A 14,947-nucleotide genomic window follows, 5' to 3' on the forward strand; every position below is an offset into this window, starting at 1 on the left:
ATATATATTGTAGTAAAAATTTTAATCAAACAAATATCCTAATAATATTAAAATACTAATGAATACCAAAATAAATAGGTTTTATCGCAATTTAATATTTAAATCAATGAAATTGTAATAAATATTTTTAATATGAAAACATAAAAATTTATTTCAATTGAAGTTTTCTAAACAAATGCTATTAATATGCAATGTATTTGAAGTGATTGTACAGTATATTACTTTATGTTTGTATTGGCATAACTACAATATTATTAGTTTATTGTAAGCATTTAAATGTGTAAAGTTTGCAAACAATGTAAAGCCATATGCGATGTTTGGTTCACTCATTCAGTGTAAGTACAGTACTGTATGACAGTGTATGTGTAGTACTGTATTGTATTAATACAGTCTCTATGTGTGTATTGTATGTATTGGGCGGCGCATAGAGTCTATGCCATAGACTGTCAGTCATATATAGGGTTGCATTGAGAGTGTGTTTACGGCATTACAGCTGACGTTGTGTTGAATGAATGCATTAGTGTTTGTGTTTGTGTTGTGTTATTGTTGTTGTGCTCTTGTATTGACAATATTCACAGTTTTGTCGTCTAATATATCGCTTATAGTATTGAATACTAAATACTACTGAAGATAGTCAAGACATTCAACCATTAAAGACACTCTTTGTTTATGATATCAGCGATGATATGAAACTATCACTCATTGATTTGCTGACAATATATTATCGTTATCTTAAGTTAATGAGTTAAATGTCTTTGATTTACTGTTTAAGTGGTAACACATATAAAGACAGTCAATGTATAACTCTTTGCTTTCTTCAGCGACTAAGTTGTTGTTGAGTGCATTGAGTGGTCAATGAGCTCATCCGCGATGCTATGCCTTATCCGGTGTCCAAACCATGTTGTATTGGGTATGATATCAATTGAATTTAACCGATGATTGCAATTAAACTATTGATGTCTAATATATCTGTAAAAATATTACAGAAGTGGAGTGCGATCACAAAGCCAGAGGACAGGAGTGTATCGATAAGGTATCACTTTTACCAATACTTTCTATATATTGTCGATCTAACAGTCCTTTTAAATAACAATTAAATCATTTATTATAATAATATCTAAAATTATTTCACATCTCGATATTTATCTAATTTTAATGACATTTGTCTATAATATTATTTCTATTTTTTAAAATATTGATAATAAATGAAACTAAGAAATTGACAATTAATGAAATAATTGTTTATTAATCATAAAGTTATTTGTGAAATATCTAATATAGCAAAATTATTTTATAAATCATATGATTTACTATATTATAATAACATATTTTATCCAATCAATTGATAATATACAATACATGCAATGACTATTATAATTTTTATAATCTTTATTTTATAAAATAACTTCTTTTTTTATTAACTTTGTTTACAAATGGTTTATTATTTATAGTGATTTTACCGTATGGTTATTAATACTATTACTATTACTAGTACACTACAGTATTATGCATTGCATAAAGTATATAACTATGAAAAGCTTAAATAAAGCAAATATAAATATTAATATTTTTTAAAAACCTGAAAATTACAATTGAAAGCAAATAGTTTTGAATGAATTTGAAATTTATTAAATGACACAAATATCTAACCAATAATTGAAGTCATCTAAACAAAAGTGAATTTTATTTGACACTTTCATATAATAATAATAATAATAATATTTTTATTATTGTTTAGTATCCAATTCTGACGAATGGGATGTTTAATGTTTATGAAATAAAATTTTTGTTTAAATTTTTTATATCTTATTTCCTGTTAATTTATTGTATAATAAGATTTAGGCTATTTTTAGATTTATAAAAATAATGAATTATTGTATTTATATATACAATAATTAAGCTAACAATTAAATGTTGAGAGAAGAGTCAAATGTATGACATATTTGTTCCAGTTTTTGACAATTTTAACAAATTTATTAACTTTTCCTTTAACAACATTTAATGGTATAATACAAATGTTTAAATTGAAATGTAAATACTTGAATAGCAAATTGTGAAGTTGTCTAATATTGTGGTATTATATGTTTTGTGTTATATAAAGGTGTGCCAAATGTTAGGCATCATTGAAGTCGATTACTTTGGCTTACAATATATGGGACAGAGGGGCGAAATGTTGTGGATTAATATGAGAAACCAAATTAAACAACAAATGACTGGAACTACACCTCCTCTGAGACTTCAGCTTAAAGTCAAGTTCTTTGTTCCGCCACATCTGCTCCTCCAAGATATGACACGGTATGACATTACTATTAATCTTAACACTAATATAAATGTTTATAATAATTGTCATTTAAATCAAATCAATTATAATACTCGTATAAATCATATAAATAGTGGTATATCATGTCAAGGACTATCAAAATAAATGCAATACAGTTTAGTAATATCTTACTAAACTTTTATTAAACTTATATATGATATGATATTTAATGTATTGCAATAATAAATGACAGTTCATTTATGGGATAAGTCAATATACTTGTTGTCTAATACTTCCCATTTTAAGGACACAATAAATATAATATTAATATCACAAATACAGTAAAATACGATAATATTTGAATACTTGAGGTCATATTTTAGTAAACTTTCACTGAAAAAATAGATTTACCCATTATATGCACAATAATTCACATTACTTTTCCCATAATAATACAGTATTTTTAATAATATGCTCTAAATATAATTAGATTTTTTTGTGTTCATAATTGTCCTAAATATTAAATGAGTATCAAAAACATATAATATGGAGTTTTGAATTTTATTTTAACTTTAATTATAATTTCAATTGATTTATTTATTTTGCAATGTTTGCGAAATACATGACCATAATTTATAAATTATGTCAAAGTATTGCTTGTATGAAATTGTTTAACCGCTATATAATGCTTACAAATTTAACATTTTATTAAGAATATGTTTAAACTTAAATAATTAACTTTATATAATAAATATTGATTTTAATATTGATATTATTATTATCATTTTTTAGAATATTTATGATTGTTATTTCAAGTGAAAAATTGTTAACATATAATCTAAATTAAATTGTTTATCTAATTATACTGTAATTAATATTCAAAATAACTAATATATTTATTGATTCATTTTGGACACACTTTATTTTCCAATTTATTATTTACATGTATTAAATGCCTCTTTTAATAACAAGTTGTCCTAGTTAACATTATATATAATTTTGATAAGCATTGTCACCAATTGTGAAAAATTACAATTAATGTGTTGATGTTTTACGTGACTTAATAATTATAATGAATTGATCACTAATCCTAATATTGAATGTATTTTCCTTATTGTGAGACAAAAAGCTAACGGTTTGCATAATATTTAGATAAATAAACAACTTTTAATCTGATTTACAATATATTTGATTCTCATTTATGACATAAGTTTGCAATAGTATGATATTAGTTCAAAAAATCAAAACTTGTTTAAAATATTGTTTTTGGTTTATTATTAATGATTTTGGCCTTTGTTTTTGATTTAAATTGACCTTCTTTTGCATATTATATATATATATATTTTATATTAAGAAAACAATTTTTGTTTTTTTAATATATACAATACATATAAATTTATATGTGGTATTTGATTACAATTTTTCAAAACAGATTTTTTAAAATAGCTATTCAAACATATGACGCGAATTTTTAAATTTTGATTTGACTTAAAATCAATAAAGTATTTATTGGAAAACATTTTAATTAAATTTATTGTAAACAACATATATAACATTAAAATAAATTATTTATGAAATCTTTATGAATCATTGAATTGAAATTAATTACAAAATTATTGTTGATTTCAAAATAGACACCAATTTTTTATAAGTATTCTTCAAGATTTACAAGAGGGTCGGCTTCGTGTTACTGATAAACAATTAGTTACAAGACTTGTGGCACTTATAGCTCAGGCAGAGATAGGAGATTCAGAATCTGAAGTATCTTCAGCTCTGCTATTATATCGAAAATGGATTCCTTTGTCGACACTCGAAGAAATGTTTTGCAGTTCACCGACAATGCAGAGGAAAGGCAAACGAAGGAAACACAACTCTGGTTCTTCGGGCAACGATCTGACCATTGATACGGAGGACTCTCTTAGCGATATTGAGTCAAACAGCTCAACCACCGACTCATTTAATAATATATTCAATAACACAGAACTTTCATCATTAACTAAATGTATTTTACAATATCATCAGAAACTACTGTTAACTAAACCAATGCACGCAAAGTATCTTTTTCTACAAGAAGTGACAAATCTTGACGATATCGGTGTCGAGTATTTTCATGTAAAGCTTAATAACAATACTGAAGATCCCTACAGAATAGGTGTCGGTCCTAAAGGAGTAATCATTATTTGTGAGCAAACAAATGAAGTCAAATACAAGTAAGTCTATTAGTTATACCAATCAATTATTTAACATTTTATTCATATTTATTTATAAACTTATATTACACGTGTTATCTGAGTGATACTCAAGTGATTGTTAATTTTTTATCATTATATCATTTATACTTTAACTATAAGTTAAAATTTATACAGGGTAGTAACAGCTTAGCTTATTTAAAATTGTTGTTAAAAAAGTTGTTTAATGACTTTTATAAACTCATAATAGTTTAGCAGTGCTTAATTAATGACAATAAGTTAAATTATTACATTTAAAATGTATGATATTATCAATTTATTCATATTTTTACAATGTTTTAAAAAGGAAAGCATGTCAATTAAAAAATTATCAATTTTATAAAAAATAAATGATTATCATTATTGTGGTTATCATTAATTATATAATGATTATTCAAAAGACATTTGATTAATGAACTAATTGATTAAAAAATTTAGTTATCATACAATTGAAATTTTTTCTAAACTTTATATACTGTAGATATAGTGAAAGTATGTTATCTAATGGAGTTTGAATTGCATTGAATCAATTGAAGGCTCACTATTTATTGAATGTTTTATTTGAAATGATATAATAATTAGATAAAAAAATGATAACTTATATAATCAGTTATAATAAAATACTTTTAAAACAAGCTTTCAATTCATAAAATGTATCATTTGAATGACATTTTTGTTAATTTTTCAAATATAATAAAAAATACAAATAAAGAGTTTGTTTATTCACATTTCTAAAATAAAACTAAAAAAGTGGTGCAATTTTTATATTATCAAAAATCCTTGTATTATATTAAATAAATGCCCGAAACTAATGACAAAATTGAAGTTGAAATCAAAACTTTTTGATTGAATATATCAAACAAAGAAGTGTGACCTTCAATAAAAAATTATCATTTGTATCTAAATATAAATTTAGTCGTCTATTAATTTTGTTAAATACTATACATTTCATCTCAATTAATAATACATCAATAATTTATTATTTATTGTAATCAATTTATATAATATACTTTACAATATCCATGTTAAACATATACATTAATATAATTTATAAAAATTAAATTATTTAATTAAATTTTTATAGTTATCTATACTGAAACACACGATTTTTGTATTTATTATTTTTTTTGTTATTCTCAAAATTTTAAGCATAAAGTTATTTTTAGTCTTGCAAATTGCAATTGAATCTCATTATCTCATTAAAAATATATTTAATTTTAATTGTTTTGTTTTTATAGGATTTGAATTAATAAACATATGTAAAATTAGTTGTTTAGCAAATAACAATGTTAAAAATCCATTTTCACAAATTACTGTATTTTTTTGTCGTGCATATAATATATAAAGTAAATTGTGATAATACAAGGATAGGGTGTATTCAAACATTATTGTTGGGATTTGTTATTTCAATTTATGTGGTTTTTTTATTTAATTTTCTAAATAAAATAATTTAGGAAAATTTAGGTATTTTTATTATACATAAAAATTGTTCATTAAATGCTAATTTGTCAAATTATTTGAATATGTTAATATAAAGGATATTTTTTGTTTTATTTTACTACCATTTATTTAAAGTTTACCTTTACAAAAATAATTTTATTTATTTAAAATAATGAATATTTATTATCATCAATAAATCTTATTTGTAATTTTTTATTTATTATTCTTTTACTATAATTTTTTAGTTTTAGACATTAGTTTAGATGATTTATAAAAATGCATTTATAAAATATCTTGAAATAGTATTAAAAATTGAGATAATATATTATTTGGTATCAATATTATCTGAATATTAATAAATTAAATAAATATAAATTTAAATCTTATTAATTTATATGCATTGATATATTTAAGAAATGTATTGAAATAGTTTTTTCAAAAACTTTGAAATTATTTTAGTTTTTGCTAAAAGGCATCCGTTAATCGACAAAAGCTTTTAAATGATTGAAATATTGATAATAAAGCAAATCTTTAAATGAATACAATTTTTTCAATAAAGTATTCATTACTTTAAAGTTTGAACCTCAAGGTCTGTAAATACCTTTGTTTGTCATTAATCTTAAACTTACTATAAAGTTATGGATAGTATCTAAAAATTATGACTAACAGGTCTTCCACAGCGTTTGACAACAATATTAATGTGTTATTTGTTTTATACATTCAAACGATGTCCTTGTTTTTCGACAATAATTATTATTAGTTTTTAATTATAATTTTATTTATATTTTTTCACAAATCATAGTTTACAAATAACTTAAAATGAAATTAATTTTAACAAAAAATAAATAAATAAATAAATATTTATTTATTCATTTATTTATGCATATTTTGATAATGTTTGCAATAATATTTGTCATGCATTTCTACAATTATCAATTTATTTTTAACAAACAAACATTTTTTTCTTTTATCTACAGTATATCAATTGCGGTTAATATTTAATTAAGATATTTTTTAATAATTAGTTATAAATGTTATTTTAATTGAAACTAATAGATAATATTATATATTGTATTATAGTATTCAATATTCATGTATACATATGGCCACTCATTCCGGTCGTTGTTTTTTCTTGACTCACATCGAGACCAACGGTGAGAGTCAAGCACTGGGATTCAAACTGGAGAGCGCACTGACAGCTAATGCCATTTACCGCGCCGTCACTGAAAAGCACGCGTTTTATAGCTGTGAAACCGTACGCAACACAGTGGCCACTCAGTTCATACGTGACCTCAAGGGTACCTTTTTTTCCTTATTCAACGAAAATACAACTTCGGGCAAGAATTATGTGTTTGACATCAGAAGAACGTGTCGTGAAGTCTATGACCACACGAGACGAGAACTCTATCAACTCGAAGCTATCACTAAATGCAACGACTTGTCTCAGTTATCACCACAATCTGCTGCACCACTTAACGATCTCTGTCTTGATTTTGAACCACTTGTGCCCAACACTTCCAGTCTCTGCAAGAAATCCGAGTGCAAAGTATGACAGTCATAGAAAAAAAATAATTTATTTGATTATTTGATTAAAATTAAAATTATCTTATATTTAGAATATTAAGGAGCGTTTAGAGGCATTACAAGACTCGATGTTATGTCGGATATGCTTTGACAGTGAAGTCTGCACTGCCTTTAATTGCGGACACGTTGTCTGCTGTGACATCTGTGCCCCGCTTTGTGATCGATGTCCTCTTTGTCGAGGACTAGTAAGCAGTGTTCAGAAAATATATTTACCTCTCAGTAGGACTGGTTTACAGAAAATGTGACACAATATGTTGATATTATAAAACAAAAGTTACTATTTTTTATATCAAACAATTGTTTAACCAATTTTTGATCTCATTGTTCATTAAACTGACAATTTATTATCATTGTATCAATTTTTGATTCATTATTTATACAGAAATACAATTATTACAAAATACATATATTAAATAAATATTTGTTTTTATTTCGTCAATTGTAATAATTATATTGTAATATATGTATTTATCGACATTTGATTTATATTTTAATGATTACATAATTTTTAAAAATAGACAAATATTCAATGTATATATAAAAATATGTTTACATTACATTATTTTATAAGAAATTGCAATTTATATCAACATTTTTTAAATAGAGAATTATTAAAACAAATTATCAAAATCTTAAAAAATATATAAATCGAAAAAGTGTTACATTTAAAAACCGGGTAAAACTTATCAAAATTTATTTAAAACAAAAATTGTTATTTATATAAACAAAACACAATTAAAAATTGTTAACAAAAATAATGGATATATTGTTATAATTGTTGTTCCTCTTCAATAGCAACCACTTGTAGTAACTTTTGAAGAGAACTCCGAATAGAGTCTAAAATTACCAAAAAATACAGTATAGTTATTATATATAATTTATATATATATATAAATTGTTATATTGTTAATCATTATATAAATTATTGCATTTATCAACAATTATTAAATTAGTCAAACTGTAAATTATAATTTTGAACGATAATATTATAAATTTTATAATTTGTTTTAATCATTATTTTTATTTAAGTAAAATAAATGAGAATGTTACTTAAAATATTTTTTAATTATTCTATATAAACTACAAAAATATTACCGTTACCGTTAAATTGTGTTTTATTTCCCATATGGAAATGTCAAAGTCATGGGAAATAATGCGAGTTTTCTCCCATATGAAAAATATAGTTTTCTTACTTTGTATAATAATTTAGTGCTTAATTATTACCAGGGGTGGTAAAAAATGCGAGTTTTTTACTATATGGAAATGTTATTTTTCATTTTTTTGAATTCCATATGGGAAATAAAACACGATTTTACCGTAATTATAAAAATAAAATTATAATAGAAATACTTACTAAATTTATTAAGTTTATTATTGCATGTATTTTGAAGATAATAAAACGGAATGCCAGCAATTACTATAAATCAATTTTATATCATATTTAATAACTTGTTTATATAGTTATATAATTTTTGTTTTATAAATTAATGTTTAAAATATTAAAACACAAACCAATTGATCCACCAATGACTGCATTAATTGGTTCCGATATGACAGCCATAGCTGTTAGTCCAACACATGATAGCGTGAATATAATGGACAAAATTAATGGAAGTTTTATGGGTCGATACAACTCGGGTCGCGTAAAACGTAGTCTAATACCTGTTTATATTATCATATAATTTATTAATTTATTAAAAAAACTAATTTTCTATTACTATATAAAATCAATGACTCGCATACCGGCAGCCACTGCCACTCCTGTGACAAACCAATTGGTGAAACTAAAGTAATTAATGAGTTGGTATATATCAGACGTTACTAACATTAGTAACGATAAAATACATGATATTATTAGTGATGGCGTTGGAGTTGATCTGTAATATATAAATACAGTATATATTTTTGTATAAATATCATTAAGTTGTCATTAATTTTATATTAAAATTTTTATGATTGTAATTAATATTCAATAAAATATTCAATAAAATACCTATTAATGTGAATCATCCCAAAAATACTGGGCAAATGTTTTTGTTGTGCGCCCACACAAAACAGTCTTAATTGTTAATTAAATAAATTTAATTATTAATCAATTTGTATTTAAAAATATGTTAATTACCTAGCTGATGTAAATATAATGCCATTAACGCTACCAAATGTAGATAATGCAACCGCTATTGGCATCAATGGTGCGATAACTCCCAAAACTTTTTTGGCAAAAACCTAAATATAAAACAATAATCAAATAAAACATTGTATTGAATGTGAGAATAATTTGTAAAAAAATAATTATAAAAGTAAAAGATAAGAATCTTTCATTATTTTCATTACATAAGTAAGACGTGTTATAAAGTAAATGAAACTAATATTGAAATAATGATAACAAAAATAATGAGATATGAATACCATTGCTATGGCGGGAGAGTATAGCACTTCCGTAGGCGTAAGGATCACAAAGTAGGAGATGTTTGTCAATACATAGACCAAAGTGGAGATGAAAATACCGATGAGTGCAGCGCGAGGAAGGTTTCTAAGCAATACATTCAACAATTGGTTTTTCAATCAATATCTTATTATTTCTAAGAATATTCTGTTATTCATTACTTGTATGGATTCTTAAGCTCTTCGGTTACAAAATTCAAAAAATTCCTAAATAATTGAATATATATTAAATGTTATGCAATGAAATGTTATAGAGATTATATAATAAATGACATTAATGTCATACCATCCTCCAAAGGCAAACAATCCTGAATAAAATGCTGAAGAATAACTTTGATGACATGTTTTGTGAGATTTTGGATCCAATGAAGTTGACGTTATGTTCTTGTAATCGCCTTTCGTTTATATATAAAAAATCAATAAACTATTATTACTGAAAACTTATTTGAATATTTTCATCATTTATTTGATATACAGTATTGTACTGTATATCATATGAAAGTTAACACTTTTATCACAAAACTAAGAAATCGTTTAAGAGCTCAGGTTTTTATGAGATAAGAGTGTCATAACATTTCATTTGAAAGTCAAATTCACTTTCAATTGACAATCATATGTTTATTATGCTATCGTTTAATATAATTGATTACTTATATCATATAGATATTGTTATATTTAAATAGCTGTAAATCATATTACTTATATTCAAATAGTTATATAAAAAACTTTGCATACATTTACATTATTTAATACAGTATATAAATTTATAGTAATATTAATATTTATGATTTCATAGTGTAAATTACAATTTTTTAATTATTTTAAATATAATAGTTTCGAGAAACAATGGTTTGAAAATTAATTATTTTTATATTGAAGCATTCAAATTAAATTTGTTAAAGTAGAATAACATAATAGATAATTTTTAAAAATTATTTATTTAAATTAATAGTATTTTCTCAAAAGATTGTATTTTAAAATTTTTTTATAAGCTTAACATTTGAAATACACTAATGAATTGTCGATTTTGATAAAATTATTAGAAATACCTTGAATTAAGAAATAAAATCCGGTGACTATAATGATTATGAGTGCCAATAGTTTTGAAATTGTGAAAATGTTTTGTACTTTTAGAGCCCATTTAACATTTGAACAGTTGATATATGTCAAAAAACCTATAAAAATTATATTTAATTTATATTACATATATTTACAGTTAAAATTATATGATTTAATAATAGTTACAAAAATTTCAACTTAAAATTGTGTTAAAATTTATTTTTATTATTTAGTTCTAAAATTGTGTAACTTTCTAGAAAATATTTCATTAAAAGCTTATTTTTATTGTTTCAAATATATTTTTTTATTTAACTACTATTTTTAATAGCTATAATAAAAAAATATTTTAATTAAAACATTAATCAAATATTGATATTACTTTATACTAATCACTATGAGTTGATTTTTTTCACTTATTTTTGTATTAAATGTTTATTCTATATAATACTTATTGATTGGTAATTAAAAAATGGCAGCAAATATAATATTTTTATCTAAATTTAAAACTGTTTTGTTTACATTAAAATTAAGGAAATCAAAGAAATTCATTATATCTGTATATTTTGAAACCTAAAAAAAGTGTAAAAACATTAATATTTTTAAAAAACTATAAAAATACCATTTAAAGTCATAAAATTTTAAAAATAAATTTATATTTGTGTATTATACTGTATAAAAGTGTATATGTATATGTACTGTATGTAATTATCATTAAATCTCAATTAATTCAGTAAAACTAGTAAAAAAAATAATATTACTTAAAATATTCAATAAACACATTAAATAATTGAATAATTTTGTTATATTATTTGCTTATTTATATTTAAAAAAAACACATTTGCTTAATTAGTTTGCGATATAAATGATAAATTAAGGTTAAATTGTCGTATGTTTAGTTTATTTATATGAATAATCATTATTAAGCATATATTCAAATCAAATAATTATAATTATAATAAAAATTAGTTTTAATTATATATATATATATATATACGTGTATATAAAAATTATAACTTAACTTACACAGTATATATTATAACAAGCTAAATAACTATTATAAATTTTAATTAAATAATTACTTTATAAAGACATGTTAAGTGTGCAAATTAAATAAATTATTAAATTTATCTAAACTTTTAAATGATTCATAAAAATTAATTTTATGACATAAAACACTTGCGATGGCTTTACTGTATATTAAATTTATTTAATCTTAACTTAAATATATATTTTTAAAAAGCAATAAAAAAAATAAAAACAAGATATGATAGATATGGTTATATGAGTTAAGGAAAGGGCCCAAAATGTGACAAAGTTTATTAAATTAAATAAATTAATACAGTCTTGAACTGTAATACGTTTTATGATTTCATAAGCAATAGTTAGAAAACATGTAAAATAAATGCATATAAATACTTAATAATAAATGTAATTAATATAATATAATGATAGACAAGTGGTATTAAAAAGCAGTCAATTATGATGTACTATAAGTGCAGTGCTTTTTGACAAATTGAATGAATACTTACAGAGAGCTAAAGCAGCGAATGCTTTGATGGCATTCTGTGGCGGATCACATCCCGTGTCAAACAGTGGTCCCAATATATAATTGGCAAATGTAAGCGCCATTATTGTCTGAGTGGTCGGTCGTATCATCAAAATTGAAACCCATAGATACAGGTAAGCTAATAGAGAACCGAACCCCTCATAGATGTAAGCGTAATCACCACCCGATCGTGTAATGGTTGTCCCAATTTCGGCATAACATAGTGAGCCCAACATCGAAAATAAGCCGCAGAGACCCCATATGACCAAAGAGATGGTAATTGAACAGTTAGAGTATTCATAGACACCTTTGGGACTGACAAATATACCGGAGCCGATGATTATACCCACCACTATAGCTATGGCAGGAATTAGTGTAATTTGGCGCTTGAATTGAACTCTATCTTCACTTTCATCTGAGTTGTCATTTGTTTCAATAATCTCTCCTTTGGTGTCACTCATCGCTCAAGAATTTCATAATTAGTATTATCAGAAAAATTATTAATTTATTTTTTAAACGGCTTTAAAATAAGCTTTAAAAAAATATTTACACTAAAAACAAAATAATGTAAAGTTTTAGTTAATATTTTTTATCAAAAAAATATTTATAATCTAAAGCATAATATCATTAAGTAAACACATGAGGCATGAGTTCTTCATTGAATACACTTTACAACAGCACTCATACATACATACAGTACAGACAATCAGTTATACAGTGAACCACACCATCGGAAGCGCTCACATGAATCATATGCTCACAGAATTGTGTAAATAATTCATAAGTTATGCCTCAAAGGAGTGGTAATACCAATACAACCGACTTGACTACCACTGTATGTGACTGTATATGAATTACAAAGGATGTCAATCGTATCGTTGCATCATTTGGTGTGCCTTTTGGTGTATTTCCAAGAATAAGTCACTCTCTCTCTCTCTCTCTCTCTCTCTCTCTCTCTCTCTCTCTCTCTCACACACACACACACACACACACACACACAATATTATATATGTAATGATATAATGTGTATAAAATATCTATGAATATATACCATGTGTGTAGTACTGGTGCTCCTCAGCGCTGGTGTATTAGTGTGGGCTAACACAACACAACACAACTAAATTACTACTCAATTGAGGCACTCATATAAAAGCTAAGCGTTGATAAAGTGTTTAAATTAAATAATAAATTATTCAAAAAATATATTACTTTATTTGTTTTTCTCCAAAATAAAAAGTTTATTTAACAAAATATTTGAAAAATAATAAATGATTTTCAAAATGATTTCATATATTCTGTAACCTTATATGATATAAATTCTTATATTTCAAATCACATGATTCACACTTTTGTCAACTCTTTTTTGGTTAAAAACATAATATGCTTACAGTTTAGTAATAAATATCCGTATATTTTAACGATTGTTAAAAAATGGTGTCAATGTTATAGACATGAAATGTTTTCAAACATGAATTGACAATATTTTATAATATTTTAAAAATAATTATATATAAATATATATTAGTATACAATGTATTATGTAATAACTTGTTGATTTAAAAAATTTAATTTTATATTATTATACTATACGTATATATCGTGTATATATATATATATTGATAAATGGAAAAATTAGTATTAAATCATAATTTATAATGGATAATGAAAATTACAACAATGATTGCATAATAAACAATAATTTTTACATTATATTAATTGTGATATATTGTAATAAAACCACAATATTTTTATTTATTGTTTACAATATTCTTTATATATTTGCTGTAAAAACTGCTATAATAACTACAGTATAACAAATATATAAAATTGATTTAGTAAATCACATGATATATATATACAGTATGTGTGATAACAGTAAACAACAAACAGAATCGTATAATAATATTCAAACTCATATTAATAACACGTTTATTATGTTTACTACAACTATCTTGTGATCACAATATTATACAATTGTGTCAAATTGAGACATAGATATATAAGTAAACATTAAATAAGCTATAGATAAATTGACTAGATGAAATATTTGAATTAAAAAAATTAGATAGCTTACTTAATGTTAACATATTCACTATTTAGTCAATTCATCACAATTGTACCGTTTGTATCACAATTTGTGATTAGTAATGTTTTTCAGTTAAACCACAGTTTAATATAGTATAGTATAGTACAGTAAATATAATATATACGCGATTCCTGAACTCTCTTATAGTTAAAGTATAGTTTATGTTATAATCGATAGAAAAAAACAAGAATTTGATTGTTTTGCACAAAATTAGAGATTAAATCAAACATTTACTTTATGAGGCATTGAATTGAAGCGATAAAAGCATAGCAAACAAACACATTATATATATATATATA

At 23.5% G+C, this 14,947-nt stretch overlaps 2 protein-coding genes across 2 annotated transcripts; one reads left to right on the top strand and one right to left on the bottom strand.

Moving 5' to 3' along the window:
* Window positions 1-386: 386 nt before the first annotated feature.
* Window positions 387-7,889, top strand: LOC128962208 (E3 ubiquitin-protein ligase MYLIP-like). Its single transcript, XM_054308563.1, has 6 exons — window positions 387-910; window positions 987-1,033; window positions 2,102-2,295; window positions 3,895-4,470; window positions 7,009-7,474; window positions 7,545-7,889. Exons 1-6 carry the CDS (start codon window positions 856-858, stop codon window positions 7,755-7,757), a joined length of 1,551 nt encoding a protein of 516 aa, XP_054164538.1. The 5' UTR covers window positions 387-855; the 3' UTR covers window positions 7,758-7,889.
* Window positions 7,890-8,180: 291 nt separating this feature from the next.
* On the bottom strand, window positions 8,181-13,254 carry LOC128962664 (Y+L amino acid transporter 2-like). Its single transcript, XM_054309058.1, has 11 exons — window positions 12,546-13,254; window positions 11,007-11,132; window positions 10,244-10,352; window positions 10,120-10,164; window positions 9,922-10,045; window positions 9,635-9,738; window positions 9,506-9,571; window positions 9,256-9,389; window positions 9,025-9,174; window positions 8,867-8,929; window positions 8,181-8,349 (listed from the first exon to the last, which is right to left on the bottom strand). Exons 1-11 carry the CDS (start codon window positions 13,021-13,023, stop codon window positions 8,282-8,284), a joined length of 1,467 nt encoding a protein of 488 aa, XP_054165033.1. The 5' UTR covers window positions 13,024-13,254; the 3' UTR covers window positions 8,181-8,281.
* Window positions 13,255-14,947: the final 1,693 nt, after the last annotated feature.

The sequence above is a fragment of the Oppia nitens genome, unplaced genomic scaffold (genome assembly GCF_028296485.1).
Source record: "Oppia nitens isolate AA-2021 unplaced genomic scaffold, nextdenovo-longstitch-racon4-pilon3 scaffold6_pilon_pilon_pilon, whole genome shotgun sequence".
NCBI classification, from domain to species: Eukaryota; Metazoa; Arthropoda; class Arachnida; order Sarcoptiformes; family Oppiidae; genus Oppia; species Oppia nitens.